At 39.0% G+C, this 23616-nt stretch overlaps 1 protein-coding gene across 1 annotated transcript in view; it reads right to left on the bottom strand.

The window, feature by feature from the left end:
* Window positions 1-662: 662 nt before the first annotated feature.
* The window catches only part of GABRB1 (gamma-aminobutyric acid type A receptor subunit beta1), a gene marked incomplete at both ends in the record, with an annotated part of 393861 nt that continues 370907 nt past the window's right edge, over window positions 663-23616 (bottom strand). Inside the window, 4 exons of the mRNA XM_079696490.1 lie at window positions 663-1007; window positions 16511-16755; window positions 19845-19997; window positions 20102-20239. Coding sequence (XP_079552616.1) covers window positions 663-1007; window positions 16511-16755; window positions 19845-19997; window positions 20102-20239 — 881 coding nt within the window. The remainder of the gene's footprint in view (window positions 1008-16510; window positions 16756-19844; window positions 19998-20101; window positions 20240-23616) is intronic.

Genomic DNA, 23616 nt, shown 5'->3' with positions numbered 1-23616 from the left:
TTCAGAATATCCAGCTTAAAGGTGAGGTGAAGATGGCAGATTGGGTTTGCACAACCTGGGGCAGCGCTTGCCAGTCTCTCCCTCTTCCTCCGTGGAGCTGGGACCCCCTCCTACAGTGGACCTGGGGCAGCTTGAGGGCGGAGGGGAGTCTTCCTTCCTCTTCTAGGCTCCTTTTTGTTCTCCCTTCTTCCTGGAAATCTGTAACTTATCAATGGCTTTGTTTTGTCTTCTGAGATCCTGGAAATTGTGTTGTTTTTTGGCAGCATGAGATTGTTACAGTTGACCAGGAAGCCATGCACATAGAGAGCTGGGTCCTCTTTTCATTTTCGCTTAAAAAATAATCAGTCAAATCCAGGGCGGCTAGAACTGCTAAAGATCTGCCTATCTAATTTCTCTCATTGTGTGTATTTGTAAACATGGCAATTAACAGAGCTCTGAAAGAGCCAATAACCTGGACCACAGTAGACTGGAAAAAAAATAGTTTTTTTTTTGTTTTTGACGTAAACATGGTGCAGTAATAAAATTGATATGCAAGACCTAAAACCAATTGGATGACTGAATCTCTTACCTCAAAAAGCACAGCAGTACCGCTGCTGGGGACCTGTGGGATTAAAAACTAAGAGAAGAGGAAAGTAGTCGTTTAGGAACCATGGGGACCGAACTTAGTGTACATAGTAAAGCCAATAAACGACGTTAAAAAGAGAAAAGGTGATGGGGAAGAACATTCGGGACCACTTGTCTATGGAATTCACGTCAGTCAAGTCGGGGATTTTGACTTTGAGCTGCGAGGCGCGCCTGCGGAGGCGCCCCTTGCTGTGGGCGCCGTGCCGGTCCAGCGCGCGCCCGTATGCCTCGCGGCTGCTCAGCGGCTTGCGGTACTGGATGCTGGCGCTGTCGTACGAGTACATGGTGGCCTTGGGGTCGCTCCCGCCCGTGAGCACTTCCGAGCCGCTCGTCTCGTTCCTGATCTCCAGGGTGCTGAGGAGAATGTTGCCGTGGGAGTCCACCTGACGGAGAAAAGACGGGCTCAGGCACAGCTGCCCGGACGTTCACTTGTTTTGGTTAACCTGTAACTGTTGATACTGTGTGGCGCTCAATACACACCGTCTTGCTAGACATCTGGCTCTGTGCGCCTCCTGGACATCTATCTGTCTATCTATCATCTATCTATCTACCATCTATGTATAGAATCCATCATCTATCAATCCGTCTAATCTACTGTTTATCTATGATCTAATCTATCATCTAATTTACCATCCATCTACCATTTATCTAATCTAATCCATCCATCCATCTATTCATCCATCCATCATTTATCTCCACTCACAAAACAGTATGTGTGTGTGTAGAATATATATTATTAAATATATAATTTTATATATTATATATAAAATATGTAATTTTTGTTTTTAAAACTACCATTTATCGAAGCCATATAAATACATTACATATATACATATATTTTGTAACAAAAATGCCATAGGTATTTGAAAAAATAGCATATATATGTTAATATACATGGCATTTTTTCTTGTTACAAAGTGATATATGGAAACATTCAAAACTATAAACAATCAGGAAACAAAAAATAAAAAGCAAAAATTAATAATTTCACCTTCAGTGTCGATTATTTTTAATATCTTGCTAAACTTCCAGTCTTTTTTAAATTCATATATACTTAAAAACACGGGCTTACCTAGTATATTTTGCTTTGCAATCTGCTTTTGTCAGTTAATAGTATAGCCTGGTCATCTTTCCACATTAATAAATATTCCTCTGTGACAGCGTGTGTTCATAGATTATATGGATAAACCATAATTGAATCAATCTATTTTTAGATGTTAAGGCTTGCTTTACTGTTATACTATTAAATAAACAGGCCTGCAAAGAAAACCTTTTAGCTAAGTCTTTGTGCATATCCATAGTTATTTCCTCTGGCTAAATTGCCAGAAGTGTGATGGATGCATGGGTTGAAAGGACATGCCTGGCTATACTTTGACTTTTGTGTCTCCACTGTTGTTCACTGTTGCTTCCTACCATTCCAGTGATACCTAGCCCAGGTTTCCTGGTTTTTCTCTATGCTATACCCAGATAAACACTTTTGGAACTATAGGAATCGTGAGTACCTTTGGCCTATGATGTGGCTTTAACTTCAAGCTGATCTCATTTGCAAGCTGATTTACCTGGAGGGGACATGGTTCATTCATACAAATGAATTTGAAGTACTTCCAAGGACAATACAGGCAGCTGTGTTTAAATTTAGAGTTATTAGCACAGTGCCCGACTTACAGTCCCTGCTTTTAAATGCTTTCTAATGACATTGATCTCAGTAAACCCTTGTTGAAAGCCCTAGGTTTGGGTAGGCAAGCAAAGAACCTGGTGACAAAGAAGGAGCTAGAGAAAAGCTTGGAAAGAGGCAAAGACAAATGAGAGAAAGAAAAGTACAAAGGGTGAGATGTGATGGTGGTACACATCGCAGATGAGATAACTAAGATTTATTGTGTCCATCATCTGCCTAGCATTATGGTAGATGCTTCACATATATTACTTGTTTAATACAACAAACCACCTCCAGTTTATGCCCCAGTAAGTGCCAGACCTGAGATTACAACCCATGTCTTGTCTGATTCAATGCCCATGTGCTTTTTACTAAGAATGAGCCACTTCACAGTCCTCGGCCATCATCACATCCTGCAGCGAATTTAGTGATGCAGTTGATAGCTTTATGCTTCAGGTTGGTTGGAGAAAGAAATGGTGACTGAATCTGGCCTCTGTCTCTCCATTCTCACCTATCGTCATTTCCCTCTGTGAAGCATTTTGCTGTAGTCTAACTAGGCTACCCACTGTGCCCTCATTTGGGACATCTATTGGTTTCTTTATTCAAGGAGTTATTATTAATTTTTGTTACTGTTGTTAGTAACTACTCTTTATCGAATCCTACTGTGTAATTTATGTTATTTTTCAGACACTATGAAATCTATAATATTATCCTAGTTCAGCAGATGGGGAAACCGAGGCTCAGACAGGTTAAGTAAATTGCCTAAGATTTAACAGATAATAAGTACCCAATTTGGAATTCAAACTTAGGATACTCTTTGTCTCAAGTATCATTTTTTTCCTCTTTGCACGTTAATCAATACGTTTTCTTCAAGGCTCAATTTAAAATTTTACTTCCTCTGTGTACCTGTGTACCTTCCCTGATCATAGTGACCTCAAGAATTTTCTATCTCTCCAAACCTTTATTGACTGTTACTATGAGCCAGCTACAGGGCTAGTTGTCAAGGATGTGTGTGTGTGTATATATATATATATATATATATGTATAATATAGTGTGAATCTATGGTTAAAAAAGTCATGCATATGGAAGTTTATGTTACTAAAGAGGACAGTAGGGTTGAAGTGACAAGGAGCAAAGTCCTGGATTCATTAGAGATGGGACAAGTAAGTTAGAAGATTAGGTGATGCATGTGATTTGCTAGGTACTGTGGAACAGGCAGGAGAATCCTCGAACATGGATTTTGTCCTTGAGATAACAGTCTCCTTAGAGATACAAGAATATGACATAATATTGAAAGTGACAAGACTTTTAACCAAATGCTAAATGATACAGTATAGACCATGATTGGGGTGCATAAAAGTGAGAAATCATTGCGATTCATGGAAGGCTTCATGAGGAGGTGGGGCTTGTACTGAATCTTAAAGGATGGGTAGAGGATAGAACACAGGACTGGGAGTTGAAATCTGCGTTCTCATCCTGGTTTTGTTATTAACTCAGTTTCATCATCCATAAATGAAAGGTTTTCACTAAGTAATCTCAAGGGCTTGTTTCTAATTTTTGACAGATTTTGCTTATGGAGAATATTCCAGGAGAAGAAAATACTTTTAAAACGGAATCACTTGATCTGTACTGTATGCATCATTAAGCTACATTATGATGAAATCCCTCTTAAGTAAACAAGTTGCTAGAATTTAGAATTAGCCAATGAAGCATAGAGATGCTCCTCATTAAGCAGAAGTCATGACAAACAAGGTACATTTTATTAAGATAGTTTGGTTAGGGCTTCCCTGGTGGTGCAGTGGTTGAGAGTCTGCCTGCCGATGCAGGGGACACGGGTTCGTGCCCCGGTCCGGGAAGATCCCACATGCCGCGGAGCGGCTGGGCCCGTGAGCCATGGCCGCTGAGCCTGCGCGTCCAGAGCCTGTGCTCCGCAACGGGAGAGGCCACAACAGTGAGAGGCCTGCGTACCGCAAAAAAAAAAAAAGATATTTTGGTTAACCTTGGTGCAGGCTCAGAGGTACTTATAAACTGCATGAGGTTTATTAGTTTGTGCAAATCCCTCTAAATATTCTGTCATCAACCAGAAATCATAGCTTTAAGTGGTTTGACATATAAAATAATGAATCCCTTTCTGCAGCTACCCATGAAAGCCGATTTCATTACTGTATAGTTAAATTAACACTACCGTGTTCTTTATTTGGAAAAATAAGTAATGTTTTACAACTGTTATTGCCCATCTCCATTCTCTCTCCTACATAGTCTAGGCCCTTTCCTAAAAGCTGGTGTTACAGGGTGTGTGTGTGTGTGCATGTGTGTGTGATTTTGTGTGTGTGATAGTGTGCACAAGCATTTCTTCAGAGGTACGAAATTTCGTCCTCCACCCTCCAAGATTTTGCTGCCTGGTGAGGTGGGTGTGTAGTAACCACATCACTGCTGACACCAGCAAGTTTCTGGTTGGCTTCTCCTTAACCCCTGCCCTTAGGAGAAGAGTAGCTTTCCCTTTGCCTCAACCATATAAGGACACCCAGGGGATCCTGATATCCACAGTCAGCACAGCTTTCCCAAAATAATATCCGCGGGGAAAGTGGCCAGTGTGTCTTCGCGTCTTCAGAAGCAGCAAGGAGCCATGCTGGGCATTGCTTCAGCACCTGCAGTGGTGACGCTGCCTCACTGAACAAGGAAATATTGACATCTGAGTCGGGCATGATCCAGACATCAAAGATTTTCAAATCTTGAAACAGAAGGAAGTGAGGCAAATGAAAATGTTGACACACTGGATTTCTAGGGCAGACACAGCCTAACAGATTTCCTAAAGCATTGCTGATTTTGGAATAACTGTTCAGTGAGATAATCATTCCCCATCCCTCATGCTGCCGAAGAGGAAGAGACCTGCCACTCCAGTCCCTGGGAGACAAGCTCCAGCAGGAACACTTCAAGCTCTTTCACTGCTCGCCACTGACCTATCTTATGGGCACATTTGGAAGGAGGCAGGCATATGTGGCTCTGAGCCTCCTGGACTCTTCTTTCCCTCTGATCTGCCACCAGAGAAGGTGCAATCCATTTAGGGCCGTGCATGTTGAACCCACTGCCTTGGTGGGTAAAGCCTGCGGTTGTTCAGAGTTCTGGTGATTGGGGAGGTAAGTGTGTCTAATATTGGGGGATAATGACTTAATTATATGACCACATAATCCTCAAACCAACACCACGGATTCTCTTTAAGTTTAGAGCATCACTCAACCTAAATTTAGAGAAAAATGAATATTATTATTATTATTATTATTTTTTTTTTTTTTGAGGTACACGGGCCTCTCACTGTTGCAGCCTCTCCCGTTGTGGAGCACAAGCTCCGGACGTGCAGGCTCAGTGGCCATGGCTCATGGGCCCAGCCGCTCCGCAGCATGTGAGATCTTCCCGGACCGGGGCACGAACCTGTGTCCCCTGCATCAGCAGGCGGACTCTCAACCACTGCGCCACCAGGGAAGCCCTGAATATAATTATTATTAAGGCTTCAGGAGGGCCAATAAATAATGCTTTCTCTTCCCCTTCAGATAGATGATCAACATGCAAGATGTCTAATAAAGGGGAGCAGAGAAAGTGGCTTTAGATCTGGAGCCCCAAGGGCTTGCTAATCTTTCATCCTCACCCCACTTCCTATTAGACAGTTATATTCATGGGTTACAAGAGGTAATTTTAGGTGTAGCATGGATAAGTGTTAAAATGTTAACAGTTCATTCATTCCCTCACTCATTTATTTAGTGAGTGTTTATTGAGTGCCTACTCTGTGTCAAGCACTGTCCCCGACACTGATGAAGGAATCAGCCTCTCCACAAGCAATAGGAGTCATGTCCCACGTTTTAGAATTTCAGGGATCTCAGTTAATAAAGCTCCTTAATCTTCTACAGTCTCCTGTACAAACCCTGTGACTGCTCCCATCTCCTACTGGTTCTAAATGTTTTACTGGACAAATACTGTGACCTCTTTCAAACTCAGGTTGTTAGTTCCCTTTCTAACAGACTTTTTGAAATGCTTTCACTTGTGACCATGGGATCTACCTTCTCACTGCCTGCTGAGTCTTTCTCTCATCTTCCTCCTGAAGGTCCCTCCTGAAGATCCTCCTGACCACAGGCAAATCTTGGACAGGCTCACATATGAGGGCGCACCTGGGATTTCACTGCATAAAGACCTGAGATGGGGAGAGACAGCTTCTGGCTGGTGAACCCTCTTTCTTTCCTGCAGTACAGTGGTTCTCAATTACAATATCTTGCTTTCAACTTCTGAGAACGCAACAGTCTTGGGAAGATAACAGTGAACAAAAGAGATACAGTTCTTGAGTTGGAGCTTATACATTCTTATAGAGGAAACAGGCAATACCCTCTTTCCCCATAAAGTTTGTTTTTAAAAATTGAGTAGCATTATGAAGAAAATGAAACAGTGGTATATATTGCTTTTCATGTATTTAGAAAAAATCTAACCAGCACACTAACTTGGTTATTTTGTATGATTTTCTTAATATTACACTCATCCTATGTCATTATAATGAGTGAAAAATTTAAAGTAATTCACATTTCCTTTTTTTTTTTTTTTTAAATCCTGGACTTTACTACAGGACAGCCTATACATGGATGTTTAAAGGCATCTCAGTCTTCAAATGGCCAGAGCAGAACTTTTGATCCTCTCTCTTCTTATCCAACTGGTTCCTTCCCAAAATGTCCCACTAGAGTGTCATTCCAGGAGGGCAGGGACTTTGTCTTATCCACTACTTCCCAAGACCTGAGAAAAGTGCTTGGCACTTATAGGAGCAGTCAGTAAATATCTACTGAATGAATGAATGATAGTACAGGGGGTAAAAAGGCATGATGGTTAATTTTATGTGTCAACTTGGCTAGTCTATGGTGCCCAGTTATTTGGTCAAGCGCTAGCCTAGATGTCGCTGTGAAGGTATTTTGTAGATGTGATTGACATTTTCAATCAGCTACTGTAAGTAGAGGAGATTCAGCCTGATGATCTGCATGGCCTCATCCTAACCCTTAAAAGTCTTAAGAGCAAACACTGCAGTTTCTCAGAAAAGAAACTCTGTCTCAGGCCTGAAACAGAAATCCCGCCTGAGTTTTCAGCACACTCTACAGATTTTGGACTTGCTTTCTTTACAACTGCATGAGACAGTTCCTTAAAATAAATATCTTCTTGCGTGTATGTTGGTTCTGTTTCTGTTGGTTCCACTGGAGAACCCTGACTGATACAAGGGGATGGCAAAAATCAGGAGGGTGACTAAAGCCCAGGAAACACTGACATTCTGGCTGTATTTCTTCCCTCTATAGAAACCCCAGGCGAATGTGTACGTTTGTTTTCTAGTTTGGGCTTCACTTTTCTCCCACCCGTCCCATCTCATTCACCCTCCCCTTCTCTCTGCCTCCAAAATATCCAAAGAATGCCTTAGGCTGTGAAAAATGTCACTCACTGAACTGAACTCTTCTGGATATTTTCAATAGGGAAATATACCAGAACTGATTTCAGTGTAATTGGAATAAAATATAATCTTGTTTTCAGTGGCAGTTTTAAAACCCTGTTAAGAAATACCTCTGGGCTCAATCTACTTTGCAAACAGAGAGTGATTTCCTTACTGTTAACCAATTCAGTTAGATCCCCATTTACTGAGTGCTTCTGAAGTACAGAGCAGGAAGCCAAGTGAAGTGATGCTGGCCATGGAACGGGCTGCCCTCCAGAAACCTACAGTCGAATGAATGAAGCTGTCCAGTGTGCTCAGCTGCCTTCACCTGCAGAGCACAGAGAGCCGCACAGCCACAACCTCCATCTGCCCATCCCGCTCCTGTAACGAACCGCATTTGTGATGTCGCTGTCAGTCTTTAGCTCTCAATGACTCACGCACATACGGCCAGCTTATCTTTGATAAAGGAGGCAAGAATATACAATGGAGAAAAGACAGCCTCTTCAATAAGTGGTGCTGGGAAAACTGGACAGCTACATGTAAAAGAATGAAATTAGAACACTCCCTAACATCATACACAACAATAAACTCAAAATGGGTTAAAGACCTAAATGTAAGGCCAGACACTATAGAACTCTTAGAGGAAAACATAGGCAGAACACTCTATGACATAAATCACAGCAAGATCTTTTTTGACCCACCTCCTAGAGAAATGGAAACAAAAACAAAAATAAACTAATGGGGCCTAATGAAACTTCAAAGCTTTTGCACAGCAAAGGAAACCATAAACAAGACGAAAAGGCAACCCTCAGAATGGGAGAAAATATTTTCAAGTGAAGCAACTGACAAAGGATTAATCTCCAAAATATACAAGCAGCTCATGCAGCTCAATAACAAAAAACAAACAACCCAATCCAAAAATGGGCAGAAGACCTAAATAGACCTTTCTCCAAAGAAGATATACAGATTGCCAACAAACACATGAAAGGATGCTCAACATCCCTAATCATTAGAGAAATGCAAATCAAAACTACAATGAGGTATCACCTCACACCAGTTAGAAAGGGCATCATCAGAAAATCTACAAATAACAAACGCTGGAGAGGGTGTGGAGAAAAGGGAATCCACTTGCACTGTTGGTGGGCATGTAAATTGATACTGCCACTATGGAGAACAGTATGGAGTTTCCTTAAAAAACTAAAAGTAGAACTACCATACGACCCAGCATTCCCACTACTGGGCATATACCCTGAGAAAACCATAATTCAAAAAGAGTCATGTACCACAATGTTCATTGCAGCTCTATTTACAATAGCCAAGACATGGAAGCAACCTAAGTGTCCATCGACAGATGAATGGATAAAGAAGATGTGGCACATATATACAATGGAATATTACTCAGCCATAAAAAGAAATGAAACTGAGTTATTTGTAGTGAGGTGGAGGCTGGTGACTGTCATACAGAGTGAATTAAGTCAGAAAGAGAAAAACAAGTACCGTATGCCAACACATATATATGGAATATAAAAAAAAATTGTTCTGAAGAACCTAGGGGCAGGACAGGAATAAAGATGCAGACATAGAGAATGGACTTGAGGACACGGGGAGGGGGAAGGGTAAGCTGTGACAAAGTGAGAGAATGGCATTGACATACATACACTACCAAATGTAAAATAGGTAGCTAGTGGGAAGCAGCCGCATAGAACAGGGAGACAGCTTGGTGCTTTGTGACCACTTAGAGGGGTGGGATAGGGAGGGTGGGAGGGAGATGCAAGAGGGAGGAGATATGGGGATATATGTATACGCATAGCTGATTCACTTTGTTATAAAGCAGAAACTAACACAACATTGTAAAACAATTATATTCCAATAAAGATGTTAAAAAAAAAAGAGATGACAAGATATGCTCTCTGATGACATTGTTTTAACATCTGGGTATAGTCTCATGTGAAATTACAATCGTTGCTGGAACTTTTAGTTGTGTGGGCCAAAAAATCTCCCCCACCCCTCTTTTTTTTTAAGCTAGTTAGATTTTATTAAGCCAGTAAGTTAGATTTCTCTCTCATTCACAAAAGAATCCTATCTGTTTGAGTATAGAGGAAATTGGAAACTAGATGCCAGAAAGAAGATGAGAGAGAGAGAGAGAGAGATTTTGAGATTCCTGGAAAGGAAAATTAGACTCTTAGGTTGCTGAAGGCCCTGAAGATTAGCTAAATTAAGCCACAACTAGAGAACAAAACATGGACCAAGCCAGATTTGGGCAGGGGTTTGAGGGCTAAAGAAGTTCATGAACTGTTAACACAGGCGGTCATTAGAAATCAGAGGCCCTGCCTGGATTTCTCCAGAATCCAAGATACTAAGTCAGAGTGGTTAAAGTTTCATTAAAGGCTGATGGCAAGACAGTGATGTGGGGTGGAGCCCAGGCTCAAAGGCTAATATGCATACCAAGCTGGTCCAAGCTAGACTTGAGAGAGCTGTTTACATTTATGAAGACTGTTTTCACACGCATTTTGTATCCTGGAATTAATCACAATGCAGAGTTTATTTACATTTAGAAAGTTGTCTGAAGGTATAGAGGATTCACCATAGAGAATAGGAATGGGAGGAAAAGAAGCCAGATTACAGTATCAACATCTGGTTCTGAAGGGAAAAATTCTTTCTTGACTTTTGGGGTTCCAACTGCCCATCGGGTATGACTCTTCAGCAGGTTTCACCAGTGTCCCCCATGACTTAGAATGATGTTTAGTCAGTCTCTGGTCACAGATCACCCATGCAACCATTCTATCTTAGGTGGATCTATTTGCAAATGGGCAGGCAGTGTGGCCAGCAGATACAACTCTATTTGTTCCAGCTTAGTACAAAAATGGCCCCGAAGTAGCTTACTTACAGCTTAGTTGTACTGAGTAATCTATCTTTCAAAACTCTAAATACCATCTCTAGCTTCAAATGATACCTGAGGGTTTTATGAATCTATTGTCTTTATCGTGTTGGAGGTTGAAATGCTCCTAAAGTCTGGATTGAGCACCTGTACTCATATAAAAAGATGCTTCAGTGCAGTGGTGGAAATATAAATCAAGACAAAGCAAGCACTTCTGAAGCTTCAGTATAGATACCCTTGACAATACCACCCAGCCAAGGCTATCAGAGTAATGTGTGACAAATGATCAATGCCACTCTATGCACGAGGGTACCAAGGCTGATATTAGGGATCCCTCAAATAAAAATTGTCTGGGACCAACCAGAACATATATGTCATTTGAATTCAACTGTTTATAAACATCTAAAAGGAAAGGGGAGGATCATCTAACCATTTATAGTAAAGAAAAAATATAATATTTTCTATTTCTTAAATTTAACCAGGGGGTAACATTTTTAAATACCACTTAGGTTACATCATTAGCTTCACTGCTGGAGATGATGCACTGAACAGATGAAGTGATACACTTGCTTTGTTATTGACATATTGTCTGCCTGAGCCCCTAGTTTTAGAATAGGATAAGGAAGTCAGGAACTGGAAAACCTAAGCAGCTACAGGCATGATTATAATTTCCTTGAGGTAGTACTGGTCTATTATTATTCCATCTAAATATGAAGAAGTTTATAAAAACTGATCCATAACATATTTTGGAGACTGTATTTATCTGATGCTATATCACTGTGATTCAGAAAGAATAGCAGAGGTTGATAGAAAGTATGCTTGAAAAAATGTCAAAAATCAAAGTGATAGAAACAGTAAGTAAGTTTGGAGCAGAAGCTAAAATGGACTATAGATAGTCTCCTTTTCTTACTTATCATGAATACATAAGAATTTTATAAAACATTGTGATGTAACACTCAATACCTTGTGGGGTATCTAAGAACTCATCTTGAATGAAAAAGACCTCTCTAGCAGTCATTCATTCAAAGAGTTCCTATTTGGTATTTTCTCAGTTCTAGCCACCAAGGAAAGAACAATAAACATAATAGACAAGGACCCTGGTGCCTATCTTTGGGAATCTTGGAGATTAGCAGAGAGATAGAGGTTACAAAAATAATTACACAAATAAAATAATTACACATATACTCTATATTGTGGTAAGTCCTAAGGTGGAAAAGCACAGGATGTCATGAGAACAAATCACAAGGGTACAAACTATAAACCAACAGCAGACATGTCAGCAGACATGTCAGTTAAGGCATTCCTGAGGTAGTAGCAATTATGGTAAGAACTGGAGCAATGGAAAGATTGAGAGAAGGCCAATATTACCTTCAATCATACTAATTTTTTCTTCTGTGGTATGAAATCTGATTCTAATCCATCTAATAAAATTTTCAATTCTATGATTTCCACTGGCTCTTGTTTATAGTCTCAAATCCTAGTCTGATACTTCCCATCTCTTCATATATTATGTTAATCTTTTCCTATGGACTTTATTTTAAGCTTTTAATTTTGAAATTATTGTAGATTCCTAGAAAGTTGCAAAGATAGCACAGAGAGAGCCCAGGTACCCTTCACGCAGTTTCTCCCATTGATTATATCTTACTTAACTGTTGTACAATATCAAAACCAGGAAACTGATATTGATATAGTGTGTATAGTTCTATGTAATTTTACTACATGTTAGAGGCCCATAACCACCACTGCAATCAAGACACAAAATTATTCTACCACTGCAAAGATTTCCCTCAGGCTACCACTTTATGATCAGTCACACCCATCTCCCTCTCCCCACCGCTGTCACTAAGTCCTGGCAACCACTAATATGTTCTTCATCTCTATCATTTTGTTATTCCAGGAGTATTATATAAATGTAATCATACAGTATATAATCTTTAAGATTGGCTTTTTTCACTTGGCTTAATGCCCTTGAAATCCATACAAGTTGTTGCCTGTATCAATGGTTCATTACTTTTTATTGGGCTAGTACCCCACAGTGTGAATGTACAGTAGTTTGTTTAACCATTCACTATTTTAGGATATTTTGGCTAATTCCTATGACCTTCCAAAGATGTTAATTATAGTTATTATTATTAATTATAGCCCTTATCTTTTAACCCAACCTCTAAGATTTTTGCAGGTCTGTTTTTTTTTGGCTAAATTTCTTTCTCTTGACTATGGGCATTTTTTCCTATTTCTTCTCATGTACAGGAATTTTTTATTATTATACTAGACATGTTGATGATGCACTGTAAAGACTGGATTTTGTTATCTTCCCTGATGATTGCTGGGTTTTGTTTTCGAAGGCAGTTAAATTACTACTAGATCCCCTAGAATGTGTAGACTTGGTTTTATGAGTTGTTAGAGTGAGTCTATTTTAGTTTTTCCCTTAACTCAAGGGGAATCTCTTACTCTTGTGACTTAGTCTTTACTCCTAAGGGTTTTAGTGGAAAGCCTAATGTATTTACCAACCAGTCCTAAATGCTGGATTCAAACTCCAAACCTTGACTTCCATATGGCGGGTAACAGCTGAAATCTCTGTTCATTCCTTTTTTTTTTTTTTTTTTTTTCACCTTTTCGGCTGTTGTTGTTGTTGTTTTTGTTTTTCCTTCTGGATTTCTTGGCATTTTACCTGTACATGTGTAGTTCAGGGATCAACCAACGATTCATGGGATTTTGAATTTTTCCTGTGGTTTCACTTCTTCCTAAAATTTCCAGAAACTCTGGAAGTATCAAACTCCATGCTCTGATTTATCAGATCAATAAAACTGCAGTTTTTTGGCAGACGTTTCACTGTCCCACGTGTCCCCAGACTGGCACCTGGCCTCAGGGGAAAAGCTGTATAAACACTGATTTCACACAGTGGAGTTCCCTTCATTGGAGAGTTGATTCTTTCCTAGTTTTTGCTTGTTTTCAGTTTCTCTTCCATGTCTTCAAGCAGATTTTTAAAACTTTTGCTCAGGGTTTATAATTTTTAATCTCTAGGAGCGTTAGTTTGATATAAACTACTCTGCTATGTCTTCATGTGATCTGTTTTTGAATTTTGGCATAAAGTTGTCTATTTATGTTTCTGTGAAAAGCATCTCTGGCATTCTTAGTCTAGCTTTCCATGGATAAAAATACATCTTTATTTTCTTTATGTGTTTCATCTTCTGACAATTCAGGGATTTTTCTATGCTTTCTCTTGGAATTCAAATAAAATAAAGTCAATTCACCTGGAATAAAAGTTTCCTGATATGAGATCCAATGAAACATTACTTTGTTTAAGCCCAGTGTTGTTCAAACCACCTGCTTATAAAATAAAGATCAGCTAGATGGGAACATCCTACTTATCTATTAGCTAGTCACTAAGGCCTCTTTAGAGCAGTATATATTATGCATCTAGATATGATATGGAATAGGAGGCTTTCCTCCAGCCTTTATTTGTCCCTTAGCACCTTAGAACAGTTCTCTGATATCCTAGGGTGAAATCAAGGCAAATGCCCAGAGTTTGGTTAAAGTTTGTTTTATAATCTCTTATTTTATCTGAATAATTCAATTTCAGTTTGCCTGACCTTTCCATTTAGTTACTGACTCTGGACAACGTTGCTTTTCTAGCCAATTGAAAAGCCCTGTTTTCTTCATTTTACCTCTCCAAATTCTACCTATCATTGAGTGTCTATCCAGTACATATTTTCTGAATTTTCCTACCAGTGAACCTACACCACTTTATCTATCTATGTAGGGCTTTTGTCATGATATATCAGTGCACATTCCAAGCTCTACAGAGGACCAGCTAGTAGGTTTAGAAGCACTTGAGATGAGAATGGGAGTAGAAAAGAGGTGGTCTTGAAAACTACTGCTAAAGTACTTTTTTTAAATACTTTTTTTGCTAAAGTACATTTATTTATTTTTGGCTGCGTTGGGTCTTCATTGCTGCGCGCGGGTTTTCTCTAGTTGCGGTGAGCTGGGGCTACTCTTCCGATGCAGTGTGCGGGCTTATCACTGTGGTGGCTTTTCTTGTGGAGCACAGGCTCTAGGCATGCAGGCTTCAGTAGTTGTGGCTTGTGAGCTCAGTAGTTGTAGCTCACGGGCTCTAGCCACGCGGGCTTCAGCAGTTGTGGCACATGGGCTTAGTTGCTCCGTGGCATGTGGGATCTTCCCAGACCAGGGCTCGAACCGGTGTCCCCTGTATTGGCAGGCGGATTCTTAACTACCGTGCCATCAGGGAAGCCATTTCTTTAAAAAATTTATTTTTACTGCTAAAGTACTTTTAAAGCTGGTATGGCTACGATCAGATAATAGGAAGCTTCAACCTTTCTTCAAGATAAATGCTGTCCTGTCTTATTTTATAATCCATTCATAATTTTCTTTTCAGCCAGCTCAGAAGATTCTCAAGGGCAAGTATCATGCCTACTCCTTTTCCCATGGCATTGAGCATAGTGTTTTATAAAGAGTATAAATTTATTTGAGTGTGTTGCTTTGAATTTTGCCCATTTGGCTGAATCTGTATGTTTTCCTCATTTGTAATTTTCTAATTACCTGACAGTGTTTGTCAAATTTTGATATCCTACTAAAGAGCATGAAGAAACACCTTGAAGATTCATTATTTGACTTCTGCCTGATTCTCCAGCCACAACTCAAATTATTCTCTTTCTCCCTCACTTCCTATGTTCTTGCTGCATTGGTCTTCTCTCAGTACTTTAACACATCACACAATTCTTTGCCTAGAATGGACATGGCATGGTTGCTGCTTCCATCACTTAGGTGTCAGATCAAATGGTAATTCCTCAAAGAGGTCTTCCTGATCACCTGATCAAAGTTCCCTGTTCCCTTGAACCTGACCCCAAACATTCTCTTGGCCATTACTCTGTTTTACTTTCTTTGTAGCACTTCCTATTACCTGAAATTATGCCCTCGATACTTGCTTGTTTGTTTACTGCCTGTCTTCCCACATTAGCATCTAAACTCCATGAGAGCAAGGAACTTCGTCTCATTCAGAGCAGTACTCCCAAATGCTCAGAATCGTGAATGAATATTTGAGTCGTCACCCTGTGTGCCATCTTGAAAACAATTTGTTGTGGATCCAGTATTTCAATGCACATAATTGTCAAATGATTTCAGTGAAAAATGCCACAGAAGTAGAGACTATAGGGATTTTTAAAAAGATAAACAAAACATTATTTTAATGCACAGTTAGAACACAGGTCATAAGATCTGCCAGTGAAAAGCAAAGGAAAAATACTGACAATGTCTTGTATATGATAATAGCTAATACTTATTGAGTTCTTACTATGTACTAGGTATCGTTCCAAATAATAGACTTTAAAAGAAGTAACAAAACTCATTTAGTCCTTATGATAACTGAGAGATAGGTATACTATAGTAATCTCCATTTTATGGTTGATGACACTGAGAGCAGAGGTTAGATAAGGAGTTACATAGGTTGATTTGCCTGAAGTTCTAAAGCCAGTAAGTGGCAGACCTGGGAATTAAATCCAAGCAGTTTGATTCCATTCTGTGGTTGTAACCACCGTGCTATAGTGCCTCATTGCCACTTAGGAGTAAGAGTTTGTTCACTTTAGTTCTCTCATTTATTTATTAAGTAGATCTGGAATTATTCTTTTGTGTATAGTTTCACAACTATATAATTTAAAATAAAGAATAATGGACTTAGGGTTGAGGTGCAGGCCCAGGTATGTTATTAATCTATGTAAACCTCAACCTAACATCTTCAATTGTCAATTTTCAAATATGTGAAATGAAGGGTGGTTGGAGCCTTAGTAAAGATAAACTAATATTTCATTTTTTTTTCTGTTATGAGAGCTCTGGGCACCATGCTGCTGCTGAATTTCAGAAGAAGATGGTTAAGAATATTTAATATATTACCTGGACTTTATTCATCTCCAGTTTGTTCTTCTCATTAGCGCTCTGGTCTTGTTTGCCAGCTCCTTTTTTCTGAGGGCCTTTTCCAAAGAAGATGTAATTTACAAAGGCATATTCCAGCAAAGCCAGGAACACAAATACAAAGCAACCCATCAGGTAAATATCAATTGCTTTGACATAAGGGATCTTTGGCAGGGTCTCCCTGAGGTGAGTGCTGATGGTTGTCATTGTCAGCACTGTGGTGATTCCTATGAAACAGAAAGACACAGCTTAGCTGAACGCACTTGGTAAGTTCCCTTTTTAAGATTGAGAGGACAGATGCCGATCTCTTGTTGGTGCTCCAGAATGATGGCAGTAATGCAATAAACCACAGGGCAAAAAGGGCAGACAATTTGAAAGACAAAGCTGCAGGCTCCCTACGTAGTCCGTAAGTAAATCATAAAATGGGATGCTCTGTGAGTGTTGGGTTGAAAACTGTTTTTTTTTTTTTTGCGGTACGCAGGCCTCTCACTGTTGTGGCCTCTCCCGTTGCGGAGCACAGGCTCCGGACGCGCAGGCTCGGCGGCCATGGCTCACGGGCCCAGCCGCTCCGCAGCGTGTGGGATCTTCCTGGACCGGGGCACGAACCCGCGTCCCCTGCGTCGGCAGGCAGACTCTCAACCACTGCGCCACCAGGGAAGCCCGAAAACTGTTTTTTTTAAAAAATAATGCACAAAGGAAAAAGAAAAGTAGATGGAAATATTAAAATCTCATTGATATGCCCACTGCTTACTGTCAAATGTCCCTCATTCTGCTACATGACACCTCCTTCTTTCCTTCCTTCTCTCAGCGTCTCTGTCATGTCCCTCCTAAATCTGTCCTTGTAATACTAATCACCATAGCAGTCACTACCGAACTGAAAGTTGGTGACCAGTTTGAGGAGACCTATTTCATTGCATGCAACTGTAATACACCCAGGTCACAGGGTCAGTATGGTCTTTTAGAATTATAATGCATCATTCATAGTGAGTCAACATGAAAAGAAGAAACAAATAAGAAAGTTTATGACTTGCATCAAGTATCTGATATATGTATTTTAAAATTAACATAACCTTATTGCTTTTTTTTTTTCTTTTTCAAATATTACCTCTAGTTCCTTGATTCCAGAGACTAGAATGAATTAGTGCCGCGGAGTCAGGAAAAGACTTCCTAAAAATTCAACTTGTTAAAGAAATTTTAGAGTGTAGTCTTTTTAAAAGGAAGATTCTGCTTTGCCTACTTTGTTAAATATGGCATTCTTAACAATATAATGTTTGTGTGTCTGTATAATATTTTGTGTTGATTATGGTGATGAAATGATAATTGGGAAAAATAGGAAGTGATACTTATATCTAATAGTAAACTCTGCTGTAATACTAATATTACACATTTGTATAGTGTTTTTACAGTTTTAAACACTTACAGCTATGAATTATATGGCTGTCATAACAGCCTGCTGAGTGTGATAAGGCAGGTATATAATTCCCAGTTTATAGCTGAGTAACAGAAACTCTGAGATTAGTTATTTTGCCTTAGATCACCCAGCTAGGGGCAAAAAGCAAGGAGGTATGAAGCAAAGGCATTTAAAATAAAAGCAGAGAGATGAAAAAGTAAAACATGAAACTTGACGGAGGTCCTTAAAAATAAAGATAGGAAATGTGAAATGGATATTAAAGACAAAGGAGAACTGGCAAAGGGAATGGAAGTTAGAAAATGAAAAGGGAAGAAAATAGTTTAGCACTCATTTGCCAGCCAGATTATTCTATTTAGATTCCCTGATTTGACTACTAAACTTGAGGAGAACAGATAAAGTAGGAAGTCAGAACTACCATACAAAAGGTTAAAATAGTTTAGATCAGTGATAAATTTAAATGTCTGGACTGATATTAAATGCCATCATGAGTGGTCCTATTTATTTCTTTGAATAAAATTTAAAATTTCCCCTAACATAATTCTACCTAATGTTCTGTACAGAAGCAATAATTCATTAAAGTCTACTAATTCCACTTCTGCTTCTACTCCTTGGCTTAAATTTTTTAAGCAAGAAGGGCTAGTAAGTAAATGTCTTTTTCACTTAGATAAGGTTTAAAATACCTTAGGTTTTACATTTCAAAGAACAGGTTTATTCAGCATCTGTATATGCTGACACCTCTAATCAAAATATTATTAACTTTGAGGATAGATGTGTAAAGAGAACCACAATTCATGACCTTGATAGTTCATATTCCCTACTGTAGACACTGTCCGATGTTTTTTCTTTAACCATAGCGTATACACTTATTCAAATAATATGTGCAGATACATGTGTATGATATGATAAATTATTTGTCTACTTTCCTTAGTCTTGTAATGTTCAAAGGTTGATAAGGGGCTGCCTGCACTTGACTTTGTGAGCCTTATATACTCAACCAATAGAGATGAGCTGTAGAGTTGACAATTAGTCTAGGGGTGAAAGGGTATGCTGATCATCTAATCCAGTTCCGTAGTCTCAGAAGAGAAGAACTATATATGTTAGCTTAGTAATAAATGATGTTCTTTTGCGTGTGTGTGTGTGTGTGTGTGTGTGTGTGTATAAATAAGCCCCAGAAAGTGATAACTGAAATGGCTCTAGGGTCAAATATGAGGTAGACCCACACATACCCAGATACATCAGACAGACCTTACATATTCTAACTTTCCAAGGAATCCTTTAAAATCTCAAATATAGCCTTTTAGCTTACAGCAATTACTCAACCATGGCAAGATTAGTTCTGAATTCTGTTTCCCTGGAAAGGAAACCATTTTTTATTCTGTCCTGATCACAGATCATTAATATAGCTGATGAATTGTCTGTGCCTTATTCAGATAGAAGGAGCTCTATTTAAGGGAGACAGAGCGATACAATTTAACTATAGTTAATATTTGAAAGATAATATTGACATGGCTTGTTAATGGTCACAAGGTTTAGCTTTCTCCAAATCCATTTGAGAATAATGCAATAATATTCTCCACTGTAAAGAGAAGGAACCAAAGAAGAAACCACAAAGTTAGTAAAATATTAGTGTAATGAGAATTTTAAAGTATTCTCTAAGAAGCACTTGTATAGTGTTGAATGTACTCCAAGATTTGTGTTTTATTTTGGTAAAATGATAAAAAGATATTACGTTGTAAAACATTCACCCTGTAAGTGCTTACACATAGATGTTTTATTATCCAGCATTCTTACGGGAATCTCATTCTCTGGCTCTCTGTGAGAGACACCCTGGCCTGTAATTCTTATCATTGGTTGTTGTTTGACGTTAAATCCCACCAGCTCTCTGTAGTGCTGGGAATGCATTACCTAGTGCGACTCTGGCTGCAGAGGCATCATAGTTGATCCAAAACGACACCCAGGACAGAATTGTAATCAGTGTGGAAGGCATGTAGGTTTGCAAAATGAAGTAACCAATGTTTCTCTTCAGACGAAAACTTAGTGACAGTCGTGGATATGCCCCTGAGTGAAAAAGAAAAGAAAAGAAAAGAAAATCAGATGGTCATTTGGTGGCAGCCATCTCCTTTCTCATCATCGCTAGTTCACTTTGGGGGAAACATCCTCACCTGTTGTGAACTCCACCTTCTTGGACACCATCTTATAGTCAACAATTGAAAACTGAGGAAGCTCAATTTTATTCACTCCTGTTACTGCTCCTTCTCCTCCATTCCAGTAAAACTCAATGTCATCCGTGGTGTAGCCATCTGAAACCAAGAAACAGCAGAGTTAAATAGAATTCAGTTGGCCTAGAAATTCCTTATGAAGACAGCTGGGGATTTGGAGAGAAATTTCCCAGCAATTGATGATAAGATGATCTTGCTTTAAATTGGGATAACATAAGAGGTTTTCATGTTGAGTGCTGTTTCTGACAGGCTGGTTGTGGCTGCCTTGAAAAGGTGGATATACTTGGCTTTACTGAACATAACCTCTGTGATCATTCAGTGATATCTGATATCACTGCTGCATATTTATTCTCATTGTGTCCACTAATGGGCACTCTTCGGTTAGATTGAGGGATGCCTGAATTCTAGGTGCCTGGGCATAGATTTTGACTATGTGTTACTTAACAACAACAAGTATAATAATTGAGCACATATTTGTTAAAAGGGGAACAGAAAGGATAAAGGGATGGAGTATAATAAAAGATCAAATTAGTACGGACCCATTAAATGATCAAGACATTCAAAGAAGAGTATACATTTTTCAAAGAAAATTAGGTAAGCTTCTCTTTATAGCCTTTGATTATAGCTAATATATAGGTGAAAAGTTTAGTAAATATGTGAATTTTTGATCATATTTTTATATCTTAATACTTATGGTAGTGAGGTTTAAGTAATTTAAAGCGAATGTGTAGAGGATTGTAGACTGTGGTAGAAGGATCTATCTTGAAATCTATTCCCCCTTCCAGTTCTGCTCCCAATTGCCATGGGTCTGCTTGGGTTATGGTCATATATCAGAGTAGCTTGCATAAAAAATGTATTAATATATTAAAAAATCTAAAAATCATTTAAAACATACAGAAGGCTTTATATTTGTATCTTTCTATCTGCTAGAGACAAAAAAAGATCTTTCTAAGGTTATTTTCTATTTTTATTGACCTCAAATAAAAAAGCATCAAATCCTTTTCCATTAGAATTACTAGGGCTTATGTTTCAAAAGTAACCATATAATGTAGTAGATATTTTGCCTACTAACTTTTGATTAAACCAGAAACATTTTCTCAAGAGATAAAGAGTAATATATTTGAAATTTAGAAGTTGAATGCCAAGTGCCAAAGAATCACCATCAACATATCACTGAAAGAATGTAAGAAAATTTAAGGTCTTTTTCCTTTTTATTTTGAGGGGAAATAAAATTATCTTCACTTTATTGTTTTAAACACTTCTAGCTTCTCTTCAAAAAGCTCTTTTTTGAATTCTTATCCCTGAACTCATTGCACTCACAACTGTGTTGTATTTGTTACTTTTGCCACTCTATACAGGTTATTATTTACTATAATATGTTTCAATTTGTTTTATTTTATTTCTCTTAAAACCATCTTCTTCTAGTTCAAGAACTTGCCCTTTCTTCAAAGGGTAATCTTTCATATTCAGTAACCTATTTTACAATGACCCAAGTAGACCATAGAAATGGAAGATATTTAATTTTAGATATAATCTTCGGTGTCCGAGAGGCTGTGAGACCCTTGATACCCAGTGGACTTAGATCAATCTACATGGAACTAATTGGCATGTTGGGGATTTCCACCAAATTTAGGTATGGCTCTGTAAGACTGTGATTCTTAACATCTCTTTGAGAATTTAATAAACCTTCTGAACTCAAGAGAATGAGAAGACAAGCCACAGATTGGGTGAAAATATATACAAAAGACACATCTGATAAAGGACTGTTATCCAAAATATACAAGGAGATCTTAAACCCTGACAGTAAGAAAACAAAAAACCTGATTAAAAATGGGCCAAAGACCTTAACAGACATCTCACCAAAGGAGATATACAGATCGCAAATAAGCACATGAAAAGATGCTCCACATGACATGCTGTTAGTGAAACACAAATTAAAACAATAATGTGATGCTACTGTACACCTATGAGAATCGTCAAAATATGGAACACTGACATCACCAAATGCTGGAGAGGATGTGGAGCAGCAAGAACTCTCATTCATTGCCGGTGGAAATGCAAAATGGAACAGCCACTTTGGAAGAGATTTTGGTAGTTTCTTACAAAACTAAACACACTCTAATCATATGACCTAGCAATCTTGCTCCTTGGTTTTTAGCCAAAGTAACTGAAAACTTGTGTCTACACAAAAACCTGTACACAGATGTTTACAGTAGCTTTATTCATAATTGCCAAAACTTGGGAGCAACCAAGATGTCCTTTGGTCCTTTGATACTGTCGTACACATAGGAACTGGTATATTTCTCAGTGTTAAAAGGAAATGAGCTATCAAGCCACGAAAAAACATGGAAGAAACTTAAATGCATATTATTAAGTGAAAGAAGTCAATCTGAGAAGGCCACATACTGCATGATTCCAACTATGTGACATTCTGGAAAAGGCAAAACTATGGAGACGGTAAGATCAGTGGTTGCCAGGGGTTGGCGGTGGGGAGGGATGAATGTACAGAACACAGATATTTAGAGAGCAATGAAAATACTCCGTATGTTACTATATTGGGAGACAAATGTCATTATGCATTTTTCTAAACCCATAGAATGGACAACACTAAGAGTGAACCCGAAAGCAAATTATGGACTCTGGGTGATAATGATGTGTCCACATCATTTCATCAATTGTAACAAATGCACCACTTTGGTAGAGGATGTTGATAACAGGGGAGGCTATGCATGTGTGGTGGCAGGGAGTATATGGGAAATCTCTGTACCTTCCCCTCAATTTTGCTGTGAACAGAAAACTGCAAAAAATACTCTTAAAAAAACTTCTGAAAAAACTCTACAGAAACACATACATATAATACATATGTATAGATAGATAAATAAATACAATTTGACGGTAATTTCAGAGAATCATGGCTTCCCCTGGAGCCCATTTAAGTGTTCTAGAATAAGAACCTCCTCTCTGAGGGGAAATGGCTAGTGGCAACACGACAGCTTAAACTCAACCCTGATGCCCTTCCTTCCACTTCCGATTCAACTATGAACTTCTAAGCCCAGCACGAAGCGGGATCTGGGGAATGTGAGGTCTCAGTTCTGTCTGGATCTAGTAGACAATGATGTCATGGGATGTTTTTCCCCTCAGGGACAGGAGAGAACTGGGGGACTACTGGCATGGGGTACTTGGATGGGGTTAGAACAGTGAGATTAAGGAAGAAAGCTGGGTGCAGGGATTTGGGGGGGCTATTACATGAAGGCAGCTGCCCCTTGTGTGACTATTTGGAGGAATTGCTGTTTTCACAGTCCTTTAATAAGATGTAGGAGAGTTTAAAAAGTGGGGAGAGAGAGGAAGAGAGAGAGAAACTACCTCCTGGTGCATCAGTAGGGGAATGACAGCTTGCCTGGAGCCCCCCATGGTTTTCATCTAGCTAGAACACTGTTTCCATTTATGGTGCTCTGGCA

The sequence above is a fragment of the Hyperoodon ampullatus genome, assembly GCF_949752795.1.
Source record: "Hyperoodon ampullatus genome assembly, chromosome: 1".
In the NCBI taxonomy this organism is placed as follows: Eukaryota; Metazoa; Chordata; class Mammalia; order Artiodactyla; family Ziphiidae; genus Hyperoodon; species Hyperoodon ampullatus.
This window is presented reverse-complemented; position numbering and strand designations above follow the sequence as displayed.